Source organism: Dermacentor albipictus, chromosome 6 (genome assembly GCF_038994185.2).
Source record: "Dermacentor albipictus isolate Rhodes 1998 colony chromosome 6, USDA_Dalb.pri_finalv2, whole genome shotgun sequence".
NCBI lineage: Eukaryota > Metazoa > Arthropoda > Arachnida > Ixodida > Ixodidae > Dermacentor > Dermacentor albipictus.
The window spans coordinates 34,269,341-34,294,593 of NC_091826.1; the positions used below are offsets into that span (position 1 = coordinate 34,269,341).

General features: G+C 48.8%; 2 protein-coding genes across 2 annotated transcripts in view; one reads left to right on the plus strand and one right to left on the minus strand.

The window, feature by feature from the left end:
- LOC139060965 (chitin deacetylase 8-like) overlaps window positions 1-13,701 on the plus strand; it is a 30,006-nt gene extending 16,305 nt beyond the window's left edge. Inside the window, exons 9-10 of the mRNA XM_070540322.1 lie at window positions 4,205-4,453; window positions 8,242-13,701. Coding sequence (XP_070396423.1) covers window positions 4,205-4,453; window positions 8,242-8,599 — 607 coding nt within the window. The 3' untranslated portion in view covers window positions 8,600-13,701. The remainder of the gene's footprint in view (window positions 1-4,204; window positions 4,454-8,241) is intronic.
- Window positions 13,702-13,844: 143 nt separating this feature from the next.
- LOC139060966 (uncharacterized) lies at window positions 13,845-24,876 on the minus strand. Its single transcript, XM_070540323.1, has 2 exons — window positions 24,407-24,876; window positions 13,845-15,167 (listed from the first exon to the last, which is right to left on the minus strand). The coding sequence occupies exons 1-2, from the start codon at window positions 24,689-24,691 to the stop codon at window positions 13,926-13,928; spliced, it is 1,527 nt and encodes a 508-aa protein (XP_070396424.1). The 5' UTR covers window positions 24,692-24,876; the 3' UTR covers window positions 13,845-13,925.
- Window positions 24,877-25,253: the final 377 nt, after the last annotated feature.

Below are 25,253 nucleotides of genomic sequence, written 5' to 3' on the forward strand. Positions count from 1 at the left end.
GTTCAAAGCAGAACAACGGACAGGCACCAAATTGGAGCCACTCTTCACTTCTGCCCATTCAAATGCAACAAGCAGCTACTGTCTATGTGACGGGCTCCTGTACAAAAGGAACTACTCAAGGACGGGTGCACGCTTCCTTCTAGTGGTGTCGGAGCGTCTCCGGCCAGCAGTCCTTCAGGCTATGCACGATGACCCTACCTCCGGTCACTTAGGCACTGTGCGCACCCTTTATCGCATTCAGGAACGCTTTTACTGGCCCCGGATGCGACATTCGGTTGAGTTGTATGTCGCCAGCTGCATACAGTGCCAACGTCGGAAACGCCCAACCACTGCCCCATCTGGTCTCCTTCAACCTGTGCCGCCTCCCAGCTCACCATTTCGGCAAGTTGGAATTGATCTGTTAGGCCCTTTTCCAACGTTATCTAAGGGGAACCGCTGAATAATTGCCTGCGCCGACTATGTCACGCGCTATTGCGAGACGGCGGCTACACTATATATCAGCCACCGCCACCGAATTATCGGTCTTCTTACTTCACGCTATTGTTCTGCGACATGAACCGCCTGGTGTTATCATAAGCGACCGGGGGCGCCAATTCACGGCGGATATCGTGGAAGAGCTTGTGGGTTTATGTAACTCGCACCTCAGGCACTCGACGCCGTATCATCCGCAAACGAACGGCCTCACCGAGCGCTCTAATCGAACAATCACAGATATGCTTTCCATGTATGTTGCGGCCGATCACAAGAATTGGGATGAAGTTCTACCGTTTATTGCTTACGCCTACAACACCGCCAAGCACGAGACAACCGGCTACAGCCCCGTTTTCCTTCTATATGCTCGGCCGCCCCGGTATACGCTCGACACTGTCCTCCCTTTTTACCACCACGACAATCCTACGGTCGCCGATACGCTATGCCTCGCTGAGGAGGCTCGGCGACTTGCGCGTCTGCGGACTTTGGCATCACAAGAAAACTCCAAAGCCCGCTACGACGCACGACATCGTCCTGTTACGTATCACCCTGGTGATCTCGTTTGGCTTTGGACTCCCACAAGGAAGCGCGGTTTGTGCTAAAAGCTGCTGGCAAACTACGATGGACCGTATATTGTCATCGACAAAGTCAGCGAAGTGAACTATATACTCTCGCGCGACTCACGAACACTGGTAGACGTTTTGCTAGGACACAAGTCGCGCATGTCGCACGGTTGAAATCGTGCACGCCGCGACAAGCCAGCTGACTCGCCCAGTGGGCTTTGTCTGCGAGGAGAGGTATGTTACGTCCAAGCGCGTAAAAGGGACGCGGGGATCTAGAAGAGAAGGGAACAGGAGAACGAAGACTGTGCAGCGGCCATTCCTGTTGTTCGTATATCCTGCCGTTTCTGCTCTCGCACGCCTAAATAAACCCCTTTTCCCCGTGCTTGTAACAATATATATATATATATATATATATATATATATATATATATATATATATATATATATATATTGGAAGGCTGAATAAACGTACACTCGCCAACTGAAAAAATTTTCAAAACACGGATTGACGTTTCGGCGCCCAATATGGGTGCCTTGTTCACAATGAGCGAATGCATGGTGGTCTTTATTATATATGCGCCGGAAGACGTAATGCGCTTGCGTACAACTCAGGGAGGGGTCCCCGTGTCCGGTTTATCTTGTTAGTAGTAGATTGTATGCGGAGTGATTCAAGGCGCAATCGGGATGATAATTTTTTCTCTCTTTCGATGATAGAAGCCGAATTCCAGTTAATACTGTGTCCAGTCTTTTCGTGGTGCTCTGCCAGGGCACTGGAGACCGTGTGTCCTTTGGCTACATCACTGCGATGCTGCTGTAGCTTTCTTTTGGTGCAATGATGTAGCCAAAGGACACACGGTCTCCAGTGCCCTGGCAGATATTACAGCTACCATTAAAAAAAAATGCGTGTGAAGCCACGTGGCGATCCTGCCACAATGCAGTCACTCATAGCTGCGTGTCCTTCAACTATACACTTAGTAAATGTCTTGTATTTGACACATCATCGAAAAAGAGGTCAAATGTAGTCAAGTAGCGTACACAGGTGGTGAAGTAGAGTCAAAATAACTAGCCACTACAACTTCACTGTACAGGAATACCTGCATTTGTAGAACCAGTGCGAGAATAGCAGAAAGTTGAGTTGTGCAACAACGTGAACAGAATGCACAGAACACAAGCACCGTCGACGTACTGGAATAGAAACTGCGTTTGTGGCATTGGAGAACAATATAATTATCACTTCGCTGCATTCAGTGCGTTTTCCTGGCCAGACAATCGGCCCAGATCGCCCACAGCGAAGTGCCGCCGAGTACATTTCAATGCGCGCCTTCGACTACCGATGCCCACAATGGATGGATGTCATGAGCGTCCCCTTTGGAACGGGGCGGTGGGTTGCGCCACCAAGCTCTTGCTATTATACTCCCTAATGTCCTACCTAAGTTAAACAAGAAAAAAAAACGCTATGAACCCCCACAACCAAATTTTCTGATCCCCTATTGCGAACTGTGCTTTTGTACGTCTCCGTTCTTTGTCGTTTCCCTACTTTTCTTCCGGCCACCAATCCTCCAATCGCCTCTTACTAATCTCTATTGCGGATATGTTTACTTTTCCACTGCTCTCGCTGAACCCAAGGGCTTCAAGGAGGCCAGTGGTGCGTAAATCGACCGCTGGGCAGACGTCTTCACATTCGAATAAAACATGCTCCATAGTTTCCCTAGCTTTACCGCAGCAAGCACATGCTTCTTCTTCCTTCTTATATCTCTAGGAAACCCGCCGATGGTGCTGCCACCTATAGCCCGTGCTCGCGGTCAACGGAGTTTGCAATGCGTCGTTCACTTACGTTCTTCATTGGTCGATCTGGAGCGGCCGGCGAGAATATAATCGCGGAGCGAGTGCTCGCATTTCACCAATCCGAATCTGCCAGCGGGAGAGCGAAAAATACGCCGCGGTGGATTGGTCCTCACCGGAAGTCTGCGCAAACACGTCACACTAACCGACTTCCGCGCTGTGTGAGTTTCCACGGCAACGAATGTCACCGAGCGAGCGGAAGTGATCACTTACGCTTCTCGCCCTATTTCCGCCCGAATCTGCGCCTCCATCGGAAGCGGTGCAAGTGAAACCGATGCCGACGCGGACCGAGCTGATCCGACACGACCGGTGGAGAGCGCGAACCCGCTTCCAGGCAGACCAGCGAAATGTGGATTCGCCGCCTTGGAGCAACAACAAAAATAGAGAAAAAGAAATGCTGTTCCAGATCGACTAGTGAAAAAGCGCCATTAGATTTGAGACTTTTAGCTCGTACGCTATTCCGGTAAGCGGGAGCGGTTTGGGCGGATTACCGGATGGTCGGGGCGTAAACGTGAGCGGTGAAGCCGCCTGGTGTTCTAGAGCTCAACCAGACAAACGCATAGCTAAAGCTGCCCTAACTCGCCATATCCTGCTTCGCCACTCGTGCAAATTTTTGGCAGCGGCGTAATTGTGAACGCGATTACGCCACTGTCGAAAATTTACCCCAGCAGCTAAGCAGAATACAGTAATTAGCTCTGTGTTTGTGTGGTTGAGCTTTGCGCTACCAGCTGGCGCCACCGATCGGGCCGCTCACCTTGACGCCCCCGCTAAACCGGAAAACCGCCCGCGCTTGCCCGAATACCGGACACGCTAAACGTCCCTATTGGTTGTCTCTGCTGCCAAACGCACTCCGCGCCGTCCCTGGAGGCCCTCGCACTAACCCTGAGCGCGCGCCGAGCATACGCCACCGTAGAGAAGCACTCGACAATGGCGGCGGTGCGAACGCGCCCACAGCGTCCGGTATTATAACTGCCATTGCCATGGAAGGTGCACAGTTTGGCAGCTTGCACCTATATTGCACCTATAGGGCATTAAAAAGGGGTAGACTGCGACACGCCTTTAATCTTTACGCCCTTTCAGCAACCCCCGTAAGGCAAATGGTGTAGAGTACATATGAAGCACCCTTGCTGATAGCACAACACCCTCGTAAAAAAGTGTTACACCTGAATCCTTACGCCATTTCGCTTGACCCGTTCGAAACGGTTGTTGAAAAAGGTGTACTTTTAATATCGCAATCGGATAAACCAAGCGCGCATTCCCTGTCGAACCCGTTTATAACACACTTCTTTTTTTTGCGATATATCGAAACTGTCACAATACGCCTGCAGGTACGACAGCACCCTGGTACACCAGCGCGTGGGACGTGCTGAAAACCCCGTCTACCCGTACACCATGGACTTCGGCTTCCGACGCAGCTGCATGGTGTACCCGTGTCCCGAGGACACCTACCCGGGACTCTGGGTGGTGCCCATGAATGTGCTCTTCCGCGAGCGCGAGGGCCAGGACTACCCGTGCTCCATGGCAGACCAGTGCGTGCCGCAGCCGATCACGGCCAACGACACCTTCGAGTTCCTCAGGTGGGCGAGAAAGTGGATGAGGCAAAGTAAGCAGGATGGTTGGCGCGTGAATGAATGGATGAACGAGAGAATAAAAGATAACTGCGCATAGAGAGAGAGGTTATAACCAGAATCACCTGTTTCGGTTGACTACTGTGCACTGTGGAGGAGGGGATGGCCAACATCTTCGAGTACCTCAGGTGGGCGAGAAAGTGGATGAGGCAAAGTAAGCAGCATGGTTGACGCGCGATTGAATGGATGAACGAGAGAATAAAAGATAACTGCGCATAGAGAGAGGGGTTATAACCAGAATTACATGTTCGATTGACTACTGTGCTACTGTGGGGATAAAGAAGATGGAGAGAACAAAAAATAACCTGTCCATGCACAAATGCAAGAGACTTCTCAACAATTCAATACAGTATCGATGTTAAAAAAAAGCACCGTTTTTGAAGCAGCTTAGGCTGATGTCGGCTGCAACCACAGTCCAAGGATTCTGCTTTCCATATAAAGACTGTTGTAGAGCATGTCGAGCGCGGGGCGGATACGCTGTTCTTCGCATACCGAACAGAGAACATTCATGCAACATTCACGAACGCGCAATGGTCTCTTTGCACCAATAAACTTCACATGACAATATATTGGTGCACATAAGCAACTCTGTAGAACCAAACATGGCATATTACGTCAAGAGGTATTCTCTCCATGAGTCCAAGCGTAAAAAAAGAGAAAAAAGTCTGACCGCATTTGGAAGTCACTCTAGAGTCACGAAATGCAGACGAAAAATAGTGCAACGCTTCTGTTGAAATTTTTGGCCTTATTTTTAAGCTCTACGCGCATGACGTCATGTATCAAGTGTGCGGGCCTTTGATATAAGTGTTAGGTGCATTCCCCATTGTGGCAACTCCGCGCATCCAGCCCGACACAATTAATTCCGAAAACTCGAAGTGTTGCACAAATTATTAACCAAACAGGATCTGATGAAGTTTTGTAACAGGGCAAGCTGAAGATCCACCTGAGTGAAGCATCAGTCCTTAAAGGAAAAACCATACAGGCTCCATCCAGTCAGCTTTAAAAATGCTAACAAATTTGTGGTGTAGCTGGTGCTTGTGGCACAACCGCAACCGACACTGACCGCCAAAAGCATCAGCAGCGGTCTGTTGATGTTCATCTGTGACTGTGTTGTGTCCAAGGACAAAGACTGCATGAGAGAGAGAGAGATGCTTAAATGTACAGGGGGTTGAGTATTGTCAAGCCATCTCCTTACATCTTTTTTCAGTGGTAAATAAAGCTTCATTAATTCATTCATTGATTTGGATGATTCATTCATTAATTCATACACAGATGTAGACACACCAGCCTGCCGACCACGAGGAGTTATCTATAAGTTCATGTATAAGTTCACGATTCGCTTGTAATTGGCAACTAGTTTGAGAAGCACTTGTACAATTTTTTCACGAAGAAGGCATGCATGCATTTATCTAAATGGATTCTAAAGGAAAATATTAAGTCGAACTAGATCAATACATTATTCGTCTAGAAATCCATAATATTGCTTACCGAGTGCGATTATATCACTTTTGTTTTTGCATAGAGAATTGCCACCAAGGTCCCGCCACACTGCTGCTCAATTTGAACCACCCACGCCTAAATGGACGTGTTGACGTAATTCAATTCAATTCAATTCAATTCAGTTTATTTTTCATTGATAATAATTTGTACAAAGGAACTGTTGGGCCTGTAGCCAAAGGCTAGTGTAGGCCCATAGTCAAATTTGTAGTAGCAGCTACAATGTCATGCGCTTATCTAGTTTTTTAATAATACAACCTAATACAGTTAGGTGGATACATACAATCAAAAACATTACACAAGAAAAACAGTGCATATCAATCAATGGTAATAAATCAGAACTGTCAAGAGAATACATGCATATACACAATGAAAAAACCGAGATAGCATATTATACATAGAAGTGACACATTTGCAAAGGTCTGTGTTGAAGTGTTTAGGCTTTCTGTATAGATCCAGCACAGTATGAAACAGGTGGAGAACCAGACTGACAAAAAATCACGTACTTTTTGATAGGTATAGCTTTTTAACAGCAGACACGAAATTGTTGGCCATTTTTATCTCAAGAGGTACTGTATTCCAAATTTTAGCACCATGAAACTCAAGTAGTCGTTCGCCATACGTGTTACGAGCGATTGGTAGGTTAAAATTTATATTCGTTGCACCCCTTGTATTGTGATTAGGTGTAACAAACAGGCTTGGTGATAATGAGTGATTCCCATGTAAGATATTGTTAATCAAAATGGCGACTTTCATTTCGCATGCCAGAGATAAAGGTAATATACCGAGCCGACAGAACAGCATGTCAGTATTATCATGTGGGCTTGTGTATGTCATAATGCGCAAGGCCCATTTCTGTAACCGAAAAACGGGATCTATGTATGTTTTATATGTGCTTGACCATGATTCAGAACAGTATGTGATGTGACAGTGAAATATGGAAAAGTAAACAACTTTAAGTACGCTAAGGTCAAGATATTCCCTGCATTTTATTAATAAATAGCAAGCCGAAGCTAATTTCGCGCATATACTAGATATATGTGGTCTCCAGTTCAAGTTGCAGTCCAATAATACCCCTAAATATTTTATGTGATCGAGCTGTTCTATTGTTCCACCTAGAAGGTGAATTTGCATGCCAATTGTGTCACCCCTGGAATAACGGGAGTTGAAAACTATGTATTTAGTCTTATCTCTGTTAAGTGTTAATTTATTACAAGCAAACCAAGTTGATATGTTGGATAACTCGCTGTTTATAGTGTTCTGCAATATTCCAGGAGATTTACCTGAAAATAATAGCGTGGTATCGTCAGCGTACATGATACATTTTGATGACTTTAGTATTGTTGGGAGGTCGTTTATATACAGCGAGAACAGTATGGGCCCCAAAACTGATCCTTGCGGAACTCCTGTGACTATAGTAGTATACTGGGAAACAAAGGAGCCAAATTTTACATATTGTTTTCGACCATTTAGGTAGCTTGAAAAGAGGTCCATTGTCATTTCGCTAAAACCATAAGTTCGTAATTTTTTTAGAAGTATGGAATGACAGACCGTGTCAAATGCTTTCTTTAAATCTAAAAATAATCCTACGGCAATCTCGTTTTTGTGTAGGGCTGTGTTTATACTCTGGGTTAATTCTAACACTGTTGAAGACGTTGATCGATTGGCTCTAAATCCATGTTGGCAATCTGTTAGAAGCTTGTTTTCGTTTAGGTAGTGCTTCAGTTGAGCCGCGATTACCTTTTCAAATACAGTATTTATTATGCTAAGCACAGAGATAGGCCGATAGCTTCCAGGGTCATTGACGTCGCCGTTTTTGACGTCGCCGTGACCTCCCTCTATGCCACTTTCTGCGATCAGCTAATGCCGACGTCACTTGATAAACAAGATTTCCCTCCGATTTTTCATTTTCGTCACTGTCGCACATACAGAAGCTCTGTTCTCGCTAAGAATGACGAATCCGTTATTACAGAAGGCTAATCTGTCAACCTAGTCTGACTTATTTCTCTTTAGTGACCCGTTAAGTATGATAACGCCGTGTGGAAACTCGTGCACAAATAAAGAAAATTGCTGTAGGTTGAAAGAAGTACACTAGGCATTATACTCTGCTTTACGACGCGTCCACAGGGTGTTTTTTTCGGTGACTAAGTCTATGTTTAGTCCGAGATTTTTACATGACTACAGGAAGACTGGATGGATGCACACGGTATATATGTTAGCGCTCGCTTGTATCTGTGCAGGTCAAACTTTGAGGACTTCTACACGACCAACCGAGCACCTTTCCCTTTGTTCCTTCACGAGGCTTACCTGCAAGAACCCAGTCGCAAGCAGGGCTACCTGCAGTTCGTCGACTGGCTACTGCAGAAAGACGACGTCTTTCTCGTGACCAACTCCGAAGTGCTACGCTTCATGCAGGACCCGAAGCCGCTGGGAGCCTACGTTCAGCATACGTGCCCTGGCGGCATCGTGCAGAGCACCTGTCCCAAGCCGAACACGTGTACCTACAAGAACACATCACTGGGAGGCGACCGCTACATGACGACCTGTTCTCAGTGCCCCAAGAACTATCCGTGGGTTGGAAATCCCATGGGCAACTAGTGAACGTGCCACCTGGTGCCCAACGACTGAAGTGAACACCGCGCTTTAGCAGTCCAGCACCTACAAATGGACGTTGACCACCTGTTGCTGTGATATCTGGCAAGGAACGCGGGCTACTTTATAGAAAAATTGCAGACATATGCAAACCTACCGACTCTACAAACTAACCGTGTCCTATGCGTTAGCTCATGAACAACACATTCTAGAAGCCCGTTTCTATACCTACATGAAGAAGGTCAGCGCAATTTCATTTCGATATCCATAGGTGTTAATGGGGAAGTTGTTCGAATTAAAACAAAATTACTCAAAGCCAACACTGCCCTTTCTTCTGCAGTTTCTTTGGGGAGCTCTTTGCTGTGTTCAAAGCACAGCGGCATCAAAATATACTAAAAGTATTCTGGTGAACGTTATAAAGGATGCTGTGATAGTTTCTTGACGCCAAACAGTAGGATTTATGCTATATAGCCTCGCACCTGCCCTGACAAGCATTGCAACCAGCGTTGCCAATTTAGCGGTTCTCCCACCAAATGTAGCGGTTTTCTGCACTGCCTAGTGGGGAAACTTGTGCTCTGGCGGGCGGCGCGTTTCTAGCACTTTTCTTCGTTAGCTTTTTTTTTTCATTACAGAAGCTTAAATTTTCTTGGCAGCAGTTTGTGGCTCACGTGTCGCGAACATGCAGCTCATACATGTTTCGTTGGAAGAAGGAATTATCATCGTCCACAAACAATGTGCTTTGCATTTCTTCCTCAATGTCTCCATGCCTCCTCTGAACTATAGCTCTGGCAGTTTCGGCAGTTCGTAGCATTTTCTTTCTTCACCGTTTTTGCGGACAAACTTTAGGGGAATTTGCATCGCGAAATGGCTCCCGTGAGATACATCCGAAAATTCAGGAATTGTTACGGCAACTAGCTTCGAGACTGGTTGATGGAAATTTCCTTATAGTATACCAGAAGGCCTCAAATTGAAATGAAAGTGGCCATATATCCAGATCCCACAAACCCCAATATCAATCTGCACTCAGTAAAAACCTTTTAAAAAAATAAGTCGGTGTTGCATTTGTGTACATGTTTTAGAAGAAAGTTTCAATTGAACCACTGAATGCTTCCAAGCGTCATCCATCATTTACGCTGCCTTCAACGCGCACCACTCCATGCGGCGTGACAAAAACACAAATTCTAAAAGCCCCTTGATCCACACAAGTCCGCCAAGTGGTAGGCGGAAAACGCCCTGGAGGTGCTTTAAGGGATGTCTGTAGAAAGATCACGAAATACATTGGTCAAATTAGGCTATGTCGCAAATGACGACAATGTGACGTCTTGCCGGCCATCTGAATCCGCGAGTGCAAGTGATCTTAGTATGCATTCAATTAGCGTACATGTACATGGTCAGTCACAACACTAGATCGGACAGGCAGCAACAAATTCCGTTTTACAGCGAAGCTGCGTACGCCTAGGGTACCGTACATCTTTGTTCTCCGTCAACAAAAAATATCGTCTTCATGGCTCAAAACTTCGTAAGCATTCACGCTCCCTTATGTAAGCAAAAAATGCAATGGCTCATTGCCCTGTAAGGCAGAGGCTACAAGCGCTCAGAAAAGTGAAGTGAAAAGTGCTTAAATCATATTTCATCACACATACAACATACAGAACAGCATCTCGAAAACTGTCATCACATTGAAAATGGAGTGGTTTAGGCATTCCGTGTTGCAGACATCACTTGAGATGCCACACAGATCCGGCCCAACCAACCACCCAGCGGCGTACTTGTAACTGAAATAATGACCAAGGATCAAGACAATAAATTAGTGTGCGTACCTTTCGTCACGATGACCACCCATGTAGACAATAAATCAGTTCATTCCTTTCTTCAAAATTATGTGTCACCTCCGTGTCATGTGCTCATGTGCGTGTCAGCTTCCCTGGTCAACCGCCTCCACAGAGTGGAATGGCTTTCTTTTTTTTGTAATGACCTCCAGGGAAAAGAAACCAAAATTGGCTGCAGAGAAGGTATTACATCAAATTATGTTTGCCAGTGTTTTTTCTAGGGTTTGGCGATCATGACGCAGGAGGTAGACACGTACTGTAGGCGTTGAGGGACGGACTTCGGGATGAAAACCAAACTTGGGAGGGTTTATTTTACATTATATACAGAGAGGTGAGAGTCTAGTAACAATCGTACAGTCATTACGGGCCGGCAGGAACTCGGACGCTGCGGCCCGCGGCAAGAAGTTCGAGAGAGGTCAATCAGGGAATGCTCCAGAATGCTCAGGTCTCTCTGGAAGGCTTCTTATAAACCCTTCGAGCACTGGAAGTCGCGTCATGTTCGACCAATGGGAGAGTCCGCTCAGATGACGCCACTTTCAGCCAATGGTAGGCGCCCGTGCGATGGTGTCATACCCGGCGAAGAGAGTCGCCGCTTGGGCCCCCTTGCTTGATCACTTGATCCCCCTGCGGTCTTGCCTCGCAGAGTTGCAATGCGCTTCTTCAAAGGAGGAGAAGGAGGGGGGCACTCATGCTCCATTGTATGACGGCCCACCTGCTCCCGGTGGTACGGCTCCGCAGTGGTGGCAAATGCCTTCTTCAAAGGCGAAGAGGGGTGACGATTGGGCTCTATTGTCCGTGGGCCCCTTCTAATCCCGGCGGCGTACGAACTTGTTTGCAAGTGTCCTGCCTCAGGAATGTGGCACCCCTGCTTCTGCATTGCTCAATTAGCTGTGCTGCGATTCGAAGTGGTTTGGGGAACTCGAAGTAGCCTCAGGAAACGGCGCCATATCTAACCGTACATGGGAGCAGGACATTGCGAGGCACCCGCCGTGGTGGCTTAGCGGCTATGGTGTCGCGCTGCTAAGCAGATGGTCGCGGGATGAAATCCCGGCCGCCGCGGCCACATTTCGATGAGGGCGAAATGCTACAACGCCTATGTACCGTACATTGGGGGCACGTTAAAGAACCTCTGGTGGTCAAAGTTATCTGGAGTTCCCCACTATACGACATGCCTCATAATGGAATCGTGGTTTCGGCACGTAAAACCTCAGAATTCAATTCACTTTGTGGGGTATTTACACTCGCACCAAACCGCTCACTTGACTCCTATGGTGCTACACGTATTGTGGGCCATCAGTGAACAGGAGTGCGTGTCGACATCCTGCCAATGTCCTGCTCCCCACGCAACTACCTTCTGCGCTATAAATGAAACAGGCCGTAGAAAAGCTATTAAACTATTTCGGGTGCTCTGATAAGCTTGCCAGTACATTATCTAGGGTTAGGAGGATCCCACGTCTTTGCTAGAGCGAAATATGAATAGTCGGAAATATGCCAGTAATTCTTCAATTCAGTCCAGCAAAGTATCATCCGGATCGGAAATTTACTGAAGAAGTGATGCAAGATGACCTAAATGCGAGAAAAACTTGCGTGCGCACATAAGATCACGTTATAAAATAGGAACGCAGATAGCAGGGCAAAACATAGTCAGAATAAACAGTCCTGTACACGGTGAACTTTTCTCTCAGCAGACGTCGCCATCTTACCAAGTCTTGCAACACAACATGGTTTACACAACTTAGATAATTCCCGTTATACTGCGACAGAATGAACGTAGCACAGCTCGATTCACGGGGATCGGTGATTCAATGATGCCAACTCTAGGCTTATATCCCGAGATTTATGCTTCAAGGTGGTTTTGAGAATACGGTGACATAACAGCAATCACTAGGATATTTTTGATCAACATATGCTGGGAGCTGGTCTAGGGTATACTTCACGCACCCTAATCAATGCTGGCAGCTAGTCGGCTCATGAATGTTCAATCGGTCTGCTATGCTGTTGCATGAGCCCTCCAAATGAGCAGCAGCATATAGGTGGCCAATGAGCACCCCGCAGTGTCTGAATGTTGCAGTCTCCTACTCCCACGAGGCTACCTTCCAAGTCGCTAGGTGACATAATAGAAACGGACATAATAGATGCCACACAGATGCGGCCCAACCGACCACCCAGCGGCGTACTTGCAACTGATTTGACATTATCAAAAAATGTGACTGCAGTTGCGAGTGAAATAATGACTAAGGATCAAGACAATAAATTAGTGTGCGTACCTTTCGTCACGACGACCACCCATGTAGACAATAAATCAGTTCATTCCTTTCTTCAAAATTATGTGTCACCTCCGTGTCATGTGCTAAACAGCTTCTCTGGTCAACCGCTTTCACAGAGTGGAATGGCTTTCTTTTTTTGTAATGACCTCCAGGGAAACGAAACCAAAATTGGCTGCAGAGGAGGTATTACATCAAATTATGTGACATCACAGCAATCACTAGGATATTTTTCATCAACATATGCTGGGAGCTGGCTCATGAATGTTCAATTGGTCTGCTGTGCTGCTGCATCGGCCCTCCTAGTGAGCAGCAGCATATAGGTGGCCAATGAGCACACCGCAGTGTCTAAATGGTGCAGTCTCCTACTTTCCGATTCGCTATGTGACATGGTACAAACGAAGCAAAAATTGGCTGTAGGAAAGCTAACTTATTAAGCCTGCTCTGAGGCTCGTCAGCATTTTTTTCTGTAATTTAGAGGTGTAGGACCTTTATTTACTGCAAGAAGTAGAATAGCATATCATTGGAGTAAAAGAACAGCAATGAAGACGTTTTGTTCCCTTGCCCGACATCTTTATTTTACCTGTTTTCTTCAGGAGAAATAAAGTAGTTGTACATGAAATCTTTATAGGTACTGAGATAGCTATATAGATCAGTATAAGATACATCTACTTCTTGACTAAGCAGTGTCTCCATGACTGCTTGTATCTCTGCTGAATCTAACACCGAATTTATCACTTGATTGCAATTTCTTCCTGAATATGCCTTTTGAAATCCTGCCAGCATTTTCGGCTGATTGAAGTAATTGCCAATCTCATTCGGAAAATTTAGTGAATGAATATTTCGTACAATACATAAAAAGGTGAGCGGTGTGTGTGTGTGGGTGGGCAGGGGGGGGGGAGAAAAAGGTACACGAGATGGTGTTCTATTGCAAATAAAGATTTCCACAAAGAAATGAGCTGTACGTTTATCACAATTCCCTGCACACTTTCAAATAATTGAGAACACCATATAGAATCTTGGCCCTTAGATCAAACCTCCACTTTGCATCGAAAGCTAAACTTGTTTAATTAGCTTTCTCGTTTGAAAAGGCTTTATAGGAAGAAACATTTTGTAAGATTCCTACCGGCAGTAGAGAAATAACCACTTACAATAGGCTGGTCTTATATTTCCTTTATTAGCTTTGTATTTGCTTTATTCCTTGAAAAGGCATGAGACATCCGAATGATAAATGGTGGTTCATTGTTCTTCAGCGGTTAAATCATATTCCATGATGAATTCTATCTTTCCCTTTTCATCACTGTCTCCAGGCTCTATCAGGTTGCATACAAACAGGAGAGTCCTAGACCCCGGTGTGAACACTCTATTTCCAGGATAGCAATCCGCTGGTCGCATAATCCACGCCTTCACATCAGGTGAGTTGCGGTCACTGGAGCAAAGTTTACGTACAAGCGGCAGGTTTCTGTATTCATGTCGTCTCTTGTCAAATGTTGCGTACACCGCAACCAGGTTTGCGTCTCTGGACACATAAAGTGACATGAGCACTCCAGTATGAATGTTGCCAATAATGGCTCGAAAGTCACTCACCAGCTGATAGCAGTTACGCTCGTTGTTCCACTTATCCATAACTACAACGAGAGCCACGAGTGCCTTGTTGGGGCCGCCATTGGTGCCGAATACGGCTGGTGACAATGCACTCTTGTCCGGGCAAGTCTGTACACTCTTAGCCGCGACCGTTTTGCTTTCAGCCCGGTCTGCTGACCGCGGGATCGTCCCCTCATGGCAAATAGAGTGGCTCAAGTTGTCTAGGCGCTGTATAATCTTCTCGCTTAACCCCGCCAGCAGGGCCCCCACGTCTACACCCGACACAGCGCCACTAATCACGCCAGAATCCCCGCATCCGTGCTGTTCCCACGCCGCTACTCTAGTGGCACTACCCCCGAGTGTCTCGCCGCTCGGGGCCCGCATAAGGGCCGAGGCCACTTCCTGAAGCAGAGAGCAGTTCATACTGTCGAAACGCTCAGTAAGTGCAGCACTAGTTTTTGTAAACGCCGCCAGGATGGTGTCTAGATCTGCGCCCAGCTGTGCTCCTTGTTCGGTGGTGGCGCCGGGAAGAAGCTCTAGTTCCCGATGCTTGTGCTCCACGATCGTAGCGTTGATGCCAGTGAGCGCCTCCACCAGCTCATTAATTCGGCTTTGTATGGACGTTAGCAAGTCGTGGTGCGAGCACTGACCTGCCTTGTGGCTCAGCAGTTCATCCGTCTGCATCAGGACGGCCGTGTCGCCTCCGCCGTCTATGCGCGGCTTGGAGACGACATCGCATCCAGCAGCGTAGTGACTTGGCAGGTTGCCGCGCGTCACGGTCTCCTGGCAGCGGGGACAGGTGGTGGCATGGAAGGAGCAGTGCTTCTCAAAGTGCTCCAGCAGTTCTCCGACAGGACCCTCGAAGCCACAGCCATTGCTGGCGTTCCAACAGCTCACCTATAACAGGGAAATGGAAAAAAAGGAGGGGGAAGGGGGAGATCACTTGCACATCATATAGACCAGATTGTTTTATAGCTTCACAGTGCCAGTGTCAGCCACGCTGCTACTCTTGGCACCAGGTGCTGCCCTATGGTGAGAACTGAGGGAGACAGGAGAAATTGGCTGTACTTGCAGTGCATATTCGGATGTATGGATGTAGTGTTTCAGACGTATTACTTCCGCATCTGCTTATGATTGTTGTGGATGTGTTCTTGCCGCATCTTCTGAGCGGGACGTACCAAGGTTAATCATCCGAGCAGCAGTGTGTCATTGCTGACTGCACCAACAATGAGAAAGCAAGGAAGCTGTTCATGCAAGAACCCCTCATTCGACGTTCACGGAATACACAAGAAGTTGGTGTGAAGTTGATGTGAAAGTGTGGTGTTAAGTGAATACAAGGGTCCTGCTGTGCCTTAGAAACGAAACTATAGGTTAGTGGCTTTATATAGAAGAGACTTGGTGCCCATCAACCTTGCTCGGGTGCGTATTGATTTTATCGTGAACCATGCAGTAGTGTGCCTTTTGCGCACCTGTGCTGCGGGCCTGCGATAAACGCATAAAACAGTGCCGTCTAAGACGTTTCGGCAGTCTTTGTTTTGAGTCTGCTCATATCACTTTCAGAACGAAAAGCCCATGGAGGTCAACCCTTACCAAAAACTGCGTTTTGGATACGAAAGAAACATAAGCAGAAATCTTTCGGGTGGGCATGTCGAATTCGCAACTTGAGCAGCGAATTTTCTATTATGGCAAATAAACAAGACTGCACGGAACTTGACGGTTTTCGTGCCGTGTGTTATTCAGGCACATGATCGAATGAGCCGCATTCGAGTACTTGTGACCTCAAAAAGAGAACACAGCATTTGGCTAGTGTGCTCGAAAACGGCCGTGCACGCGTCAATTCCTCGCTTGAATTTTTTTTCTTTCACACGATATATGGGTGCTTGAACTGCTTCCCAAGTAACCACGGATATCCGTGGGACGTCCACCATAAGTCCCAACGTCTATCCATCTGGATATCCAACATGGACGTCCATGGGACGTACAGGAGAAGTCCATATCCTGTTTGGATGTCCGAAGGACATCCCACCGGGATGTCCATGGGACATCCCATTTTGAACGTCCGCTGGCTGTCCATAAATAGGCATATATATAAACTAGCATAAATATATCACTGGAAATTTTAGTTTTTTCATATTATATTTGTTTATTTTTGTTCTCTATCGGACACAGTTCATTCGTTTTTCAAAGCAAAATAAATATATTTCCAACTTTATATAAATTCTGCCCGCTTTAACATCGCAGTAATAAAATAAGATTTTTTTTCTATCGGTGGGTCATACAAACAATTTGTAGTTTGCTTTAAAAAAATGCTTGTGGATGACTAGCAGAATATATAAGCGCCCATTTGAAGCCACTTATTCGACCTAGAGCCAAGCACTCAAGTTACCCCTCATTATGAAAAGTTCCTGATCATAGAGTTTTGGTCCTGACCTCCGAACATGTAACTTGGACTTAGGCTATGTAGGTTCAGGTTTATCATTGAAACAGGAAGTCAAACACGTTGTTGGGCTAGTTGGTGCATTGTATTAAGAAAAAAACAGCAAAAAAAAAGACGGACACAGGAAACATACACAAGACAGGCCTCTTCCAGCCTCTTTTCTGTCTTCTCGTATGTTTCCTGTGTGCGCCTGTTTTTGGCTGGTTTCTTAAAACAGGAAGTTGTCTGCAGTGTTCAATTGTGCATACAATAATATCATTATAGGTAACAAAAACAAATCTCAAAGAGAGCAGCATTCCGGGCAGTTTGTCCACATTGCAGATAGCTTTCAACATGCGGCGCCTGCGCCGTAAACAGCAGCCGAACCCCGCTCTCTCTTACCTATACCCCCCCCCCCTCCCCGGTGCCTCGCACGCGAAGGACAGCGCAGCGCATTTCCGCGATCGTCGGCTGACCCTCGCAAGTCAGTTGTCAGCCCCTGTCGAGAGGGCAAAAGTTCGTTTTAAACGCCCGATTGCGACAAACATTGTCGCTAATTTCGTCCGCTGTAGCCAATAGTTCGTTGTAGCGCGGTCCGTTAAAAGAACTTCTTTCGTTGCATAAATAAAACAGGTAGCTAGAGCAAACTAAGGTTGAAATATGGTCCGTTATATCAAAAAGTCTATTGCACGCGGGTTCGTTGTAACGAGCGTAGACATTACACGGTGGTGACGCGCGTGGCACAAATATGATACACGTCTTGAAAAAAAATAAGTGAGTGGGTGAGAGAGAGTTTTAATACAATGCCTCACGCCCTAAAAGACATGTATAGTTAGGCAGATCTCGCAGAAAAAAAAAATGGCTGTAGCTTAGCTAAGGTTAAGCCCAGGATGCGAAGCATACTAGCCTATATTTTAGTTATTGAACCACTGTTTAGCCTGGTGAACTGCTGTTGCTTGGCTATATTTGGTACGGCTAGACGAAGAAACAACTCATGCGTTACTCTGCTTCGCCTTCAAAAGTGGAACGCGACAGCGTTCCCGTCGACCCGCCAAGGGGTGTAAGACAATGGGCTACGGCGCAGCGACTACGCGCCCCGCATTGGACGCGGTGAGCGTCGAGCAACGCAGCATTCGGCGCGGCAACGAAATGTGCGCCTGAGCAAGCGACGCACGCCTGAATTTCTAAGGCAACACCGCATTCACTAGAGGCGCTTTTGTACCGCTTTGAAGCATCGTACTCGTGGCTCAGTGGTAGCGTCTCCGTCTCACACTCCGGACACCCTGGTTCGATTCCCACCCAGCCCATCTTGCAAGAGTTGAGCCTGTTACGTTTCGCCTACGACGCGCGGTGTAGCCGGCGCGGATGCAACGGACGCCGGGGCTTCGTTCAAAGCGGCGGACATTTTGGCCCGTTCGGAGCGGCCGCGACGCATCCCCTCCGAGCGCGTCCCGGCATGTTCAGTGCCACGTGGCTTTGTGTGTGTGTGGGTGCCCACGCTTGTCAAAGCGCGGCAGCCGGGGAGAGGAGCTTCCCAAGTGTGAAGCGAGGAGGTGTGACCGGCGCCGGCCCGGCTGATGCGTCACTACACTCGTCTCTACATGTCTCTCAGCTCGTACGTGCCTCGCTGTCACGTGGTGTCATCCCGTGACCTTCTTTCTTGCCCGCGACGCCAAGAGTATAAAAGCACCCCCCCCCCCCGGACGCCAAGAGAGAGGCTCCGATTTCTTCTGCTGAGTAACGTGCCCTCCCGTCTCTCCACTTCGGTCGACCTGACCGGCCGCTCTTTTGCGATGCTAGAATAAACAAGTTGTTCTGTTAGCAGTCGACTCATGCTTTGCCCGGACCTTCGGATGCTTCCAGTTATGCCCCAGGCCGCCAGGCCAACGCTACCCTTGGGGCTTGCGACCCATTTGCAACAACTCGTGCCAGCGGTGCGACTGCAATAACGGGTGTCCGCACTGAGGTTCCAACAACTGATGCCATCGGTGGGATCTGAACAGCTGGTTGCCAGCGGTGAGATCGCGACAACGGAGGCCAGCAGCGAAGATATGCGGTTGACTGTATGCTGAGCAGCACAACGACCATCCGGGAGCAGTGCAACGAGCCCTGTGTGATGACTGGTTGCCTGCAGCGGAACGCCTGCGCTGAATTCTTGGCTGCGAGGTTTGATGAGTGCGGGACTTTCTTCTGAGTTTTGCCAGGCTTTTGTTAGTGTCAGAAACAGAGCTGGTAATTGTGGTTGTCGTTGCTGCCGGGTTAGTTTGCGGCAAGACAATAGTAGGCAGTAGAGAAAGCAGCATTCAGAGCAGCCATGGATTGGAAGTCGTTGCGCAAACCGAAATTGCTGGAGCTTGCAAGAGAGTTGGGTCTGGATGTCTCAGACAAACTCAGAAAACCAGAACTGCTAAGGGCTATTCTTGAGTTAGGAGCTGAGGATGACGAGCTGTCGGAATGCCTTGAGACCATTGAGGAGAGGAAGACTGCAAAAAGATGAGCGCGAACGAAAAGAGCAGAAAGAAAAAGAACAGCGCGACCACGCATTGGAAATGAAGCGTCTCGAGGTAGAGATGGAACGCGCTCGTAATGGAAGTCAGGCACACGGTGCAGGAGAACGAGTACTGTTCAAAATGACTGACCTAATGCGGCCGATTAAGCTTGGAGAGGACATTGGTTTGTTCCTGGTTAACTTTGAGCGAACGTGCGAGAAGCAGGGGTTCTCTCGGGAAACGTGGCCACAGCGCTTGCTCACTTTGTTACCCGGCGAGGCGGCCGACGTAGTCGCTCGCTTGAATAGAGAGGAGGCAGAGGATTTCGACCAAGTGAAATCGAGTCTGCTAAAAAAGTACAGGCTGTCAGCGGAGGCGTTCCGTCGGAAGTTTCGGGAAAATGAGAAAGGCAAAAGTGAGTCGTATACAGAGTTTGCCTACAGGCTTATGTCAAACATGCAGGAGTGGCTCAAAGAAGAGAAAGCGTTTGGTGACCATGAGAAAGTTCTGCAGTGTTTCGAGCTTGAACAGTTTTATAGTCGGTTACCTGAGAACGTGCGGTACTGGGTCTTGGATAGGCCAGACGTTAGTACGGTGGCTAGAGCTGCTGAGCTAGCCGAAGAGTTTGTGACGCGTCGGGCTCGCGGAGCTAAGGACGGTCAAAAGGGTGAATTTGGCTCCAAGTTTGAGAGGCCGAAGTTCGCGCCCATGAGAGCAAAGGGGGACACACGTAGTGCAGATGCGAGTGTAAGCAGTCCGACCGAACCTAAGGAGACGGCGGCAGCCGAAGCCGAACGTAGAAAGCGGTTCGAGACAAGGCAAGTGCGCGTGTGTTATACGTGCCAAAAGCCGGGTCACTTTTCGGCGCAGTGTCCGGAAACAAAAACAAAAGTCGTGTTTTTGTCGTTATGCAGCAGTGACGAGAACATGAAGCTTCTCGAGCCTTACATGCGAGATCTCCTCGTGAACGGGAAAGAGTGCCGAGTGCTTCGCGATTCCGCAGCTACAATGGATGTAGGTCACGTACCCCTCTTACGTAGAACCCGATATGTTCACGGGCGAGTGCGCATGGATCAAGCAAGCCGTGGAAGCTCATAGCGTGTGTCTGCCCGTAGCAAAAGTGCTTATTGAAGGACCTTTCGGAGCACTTGAGACGGAGGCGGCAGTGTCATCTATGCTGCCCCCCCAGTACCCGTACCTATTTTCGAACAGGTCTGATCACCTCCTGCGCGAGAAGGGGCTTTTGTTTGGTGAGGCGTTCAGGCCTTAACCAGATCGAAGGTTCGGGAGCTTGCTGCAAAGGCGGTAGCTGCGGGGCCGACGTTGTCGAACGATGAGAAGGGTAGAGGCGCAGCAAGCTGATATTCAGAGCACGCCCGAACGGAATAAAATTGAGCCCGTAGCTCTTCAGAGTACAAGTTCTAGAAAACGAGCAAACTAAGCGCGCTGAACCAGTGAGTATGGAAGTCGCTCCAGCGGCAGCTAGAGAAGCTACAGGTAGCGTCCTAGAGGCCCTCTCGAGCCTTAACAATGGCGGGCCACACTAAAGAATTTATCATATGGCAGTGGAACTGCGCCAGTTTTCAGAGGCGAAAGGCCCCACTGCAGCAACTTATCGCGACACAGTCGAACAAACCACATGTTATCTTACTACAGGAAACTAGAACTGAAATTTCGTCATTTCCAGGTTACCGAGCTATCTCGGCAACCGGAGAGGGCAAACTCGGCCTGGCGGTCCTAGTTGCAAAGAAGTGTTCCTTCCAAGAGCACACATTGCAGTTGGGCAACACGAGGGCGGAGGTAATGCTTATCGAAATCATTCCCAGCAGCTGGCTTAAAAACAGCGTTTTCATTTTAAACATTTACAGTTCCCCGAGGGACCGTCACCAGGCATTCTTGTCGATTATAGCCAAGGCGGCGGCGAAAGCAAGGGATGCTCCACTTGTGGTAGCTGGAGACTTCAACGCGGCGCATCAGCCGTGGGGTTTTGTGAGACAGTCCCCTAAAGGAATAAATCTACTTCAAGCGGTTACAAACTGCTCATTAGAGCTAGTTACGGACCCACAGTTTCCCACGCGCATCGGTAATTCAGTCTCGCGGGACACCACGCCGGATCTGGCCTTTGTTAAGAATGCCACCTCCGTTAGTTGGCACAATAAGCAAGAAAACCTGGGAAGTGAACATTTTATTGTGGAGATTTCTCTGTAAGTTGCCGCAGCCCCCCTTAGGGCGTTCAGCGTAGTAGACTGGGACGCCTTCCGTAAACGCCGGGGAGAGGACTTGGAGGAGTACGAGTCCTTCGAAGACCTCTTACGGAGAATCAAACAGGACGTCAAGGCTGTTACTACAACAGTCGAAACTGATTTAAAAGTAAACAGGATGGATGCGCACTTGGCGCACCTGGTAGAGGCCAAAAACTTATTACTCGCCAGATGGCAAACACAGAGGCTCAATCGGAGGCTGCGTAAGAAAGTAGCGATGATAAATCGTGAAATCGAAGCGTATTGCCAAGAATTGAGCAAGCAGCAATGGAACGAGGTTTGCTCGGCAGTCGACGGACAGATGCGTACGGGAGGCAAATGGAACCTCCTGAAGCAACTGTTAGATGACTCCCAATCCAAAAGCAATCAGGCCCTAGCTGTTGATAGAATAATTCATAATCTTAAAGGAAAGGGGCTAAGGGGCTAACAGATGCAGACATACTTCAGAGCCTAAAGGACAGGTATCTCCCCCTAGGCCCCACGGGGGGAACGCGGACTACCCAGAGTATATAGGCGAAACCATGGAGGAGCTTGATGCCCCGGTGACTAAAGCGGAAGTCAGAAAGGTGGTACACGAGCTAAACGGCCGCTCGGCGCCCGGGCCGGATGGCATCTCCAACAGACTCCTGCGTAACCTCGATGAGAAATCAATTGAGAAGCTTACGGAACAGATAAACCGCACGTGGGAAACTGGCTGGGTGCCACAGGACTGGAAAACGGCCTCTGTTGTCCTTATCCCGAAAGCAGGTAAAACACTGACGGTAACAGCCACGGGGTACCGACACATTTTGACTGTGATCTGCCCAGCGACAACGTTCCCTGAAGCAGTGCCGCCTAAAGAACTCAGCTCAGTTGAGATAGTCAATGCACTGCTGTCCATATTTGCGCGAGTTGGTTTTCCTGCGGAAATCCAGTCAGATCAGGGCACAGTGTTTACTAGCGCTTTGCCGACAGCCTTTCTCGAAAGGTGCGGGGTAAAGCTGTTACACAGCTCAGTGTACCACCCACAGTCAAATTCTCTTGAGAAGCTTCTCTCCGTCATGAAGCGCGTGTTGAGAGCATTGTGGTTTTCACAACAAACTGACTGGGAGCTGTGTCTGCCTGGGATGATGTTTGCATTAAGGACCGCGCCGCATGCCGCTACGGGGTTTTCGCCAGCTGAGCTCGAGTACGGTCGCTCGCTGCGATCTCCGCTTCGCATGCTTCGAAACGGATCACTGCCGTCTCCAATGGCTGCAGACCATCTCTTTCACAAATGGCCGCCTCCTGCGCTGGAGCCTCGCTTTGCAACAACATTCCTTTGAGGTGCGTTACAAAAAGGGGAGTCTCAACGGTAACGCCGATGGCTTAAGTCGAAGCCCCTAACGTGGGAATCAGCCTCAAAATTGTTTGTTATTGATGTTTTTCTTCCTGAGGCAGGATTTTTAACATATTGCTTTTGTGTAGTGTTTCAATGTCAGGACGTGCTTTCTAGTGCAATTTTCCAATTTGTGGACGCGTTCTGGGTGCTGTTAGACTACTGTCAGGAACTAGGCAGTAGTATGAAAGGGGAAAGAGCCTGGCATGGCTTAGTGAGGGTTGTGTCGTGCTTGCTGACTGAGCGGCTGAGTTACGGCGCAGTTCTAACGCTTGCTGGGAACGAGAGAAAAACGGCAACTCTCCCGAAGTCACTTTGCAGTGTCCTGTGTGAACCTGAACGTGAGAACGAGGCCTTCTCGGTGCGCTGCGCTCAAGAAACGCCGAGGGACGACCGACTTCGGTTATGAGCATCATCGAGCGACATCCCTCCGGACAGCGGATGCAGTCCCCTGACCTTCGGGATCTCCTTCCCCCGGCGGGGCGGTCTGTTACGTTTCGCCTACGACGCGCGGTGTAGCCGGCGCGGATGCAACGGACGCCCGGGCTTCGTTCAAAGCGGCGGACATTTTGGCCCGTTCGGAGCGGCCGCGACGCATCCCCTCCGAGCGCGTCCCGGCATGTTCAGTGCCACGTGTCTGTGTGCGTGTGTGTGTGGGTGCCCACGCTTGTCAAAGCGCGGCAGCCGGGCAGAGGAGCTCCCCAAGTGTGAAGCGAGGAGGTGTGACCGGCGCCGGCCCGGCTGATGCGTCACTACACTCGTATCTACATGTCTCTCAGCTCGTCCGTGCCTCGCTGTCACGTGGTGTCATCCCGTGACCTTCCTTCTTGCCCGCGACGCCAAGAGTATAAAAGCAGCCCCCCCCCCCCCCCCGGACGCCAAGAGAGGCTCCGATTTCTTCTGCTGAGTAACGTGCTCTCCCGTCTCTCCACTTCGGTCGACCTGACCGGCCGCTCTTTTGCGACGCTAGAATAAACAGGTTGTTCTGTTAGCAGTCGACTCATGCTTTGCCCGGACCTTCGGATGCTTCCAGTTATGCCCCAGGCCGCCAGGCCAACGCTACCCTTGGGGCTTGCGACCCATTTGCAACAACGGGCGCCAGCGGTCCGATTGCAACAACCGGTGCCATCGGTGAGGTTCCACCAGTCTGATAAAAGCGGTGGGATTCCAACAAGCCAAAGCCACCTAGAAAATCAGACTCTGTAGCACGCCGCAACCTTCGCTTCTCATTCCAACGAGCAGCTCTGTCTCCAGGAGGCATCTCACCTCGTGAGTGTCTGTACACACACGCACACACACATATATACAGAGACAGAGAGAGAATGAGGGGGGAGTGGTAGTTATCGGCGGAGAACGCCACCCCCCCCCTCATCCCCGCCAAATAAGTTCCTGCTTAGGCCACTGGTAGGTACTACGCCCTTTGTCACCTACAATATTTTTACGCTTGCACATTAGCAGAACACAATTCTGCGGGCTCTGGCTGAACCCAGCAGAGTTCTTCGCGGTTTGTGACAGCTAGGAGGCCTTGTAGCGTTTGACACACGTTTTCAAATCTAAGCGAATCCGAGGGAGACGTAAGAAAATGATACCGGCGTTGGGGCACTCGCACCTACCAGCTGTTTCGCCAAGTGGACTCGAGGGGGCGACAGAAGCTGGACTTCTTTGTCCACCTGGAACGACGTGTTGTCCATGGGGCAGCAGGCAGCGCCTTCGCCCTGTGCACAGCCTCCAAGGCAAGAACGACACAAGAGGTGAAGGCAAGGTAGCACTGCTAGTTCCATAGGCACGAATCCGCACAAACCGCAGACACGGGCGTGGGGCAGGGGTTCCTTGAAGTTGACAGGTCTCCCATCGACTCCGCTGGCGAAGCCACAAAGGCGATACGCATACCCCGGCATACCCGTATGAGAACGGCCGCACCGTTTTTTTTTTTTTCACACGAATCGTTGCAGAAGTCTCTCGTCACTGGTACGTGAACGTCTAAGCAAACAGTGGAAAATAAACCGAAGGCTCGAACCCCACCTTAGATCGCCACGTCCGTGTACCGCACAGTTTCGGAACGTCCAGAGTTTTCAACGTTTCAACCACGCGCTTTCTTGCAAATGGCGTCGAAAATTATATTGTGGCGCCCCCTCAGTACGTTGGGCCGGCGTGCGATAGCTTGGCAGTTTCGGTTTCGATCTTCACAGCGAAGTCCCCCCAGAAAGCACAGTTCATTTGATGATACAATTAAGAGAGATCGCAATTTTTTTTTAAACAGAGATACGGCTGTCCTGGGTTGTTACGGGGCTCATGATGATGCCCATAAACGTGTCATAAACATGGTTGCAGTACGTAGCAGGAATACTTTTATGCAGCCAGGGGAACGTGTTCGTTCGCTGCAAGACTCGCGTTCATGTTATTATTTGTTCCTTCAGGAATATAATAGCACATTGATGCTAGTGCGTTGAGTTGAGAAAT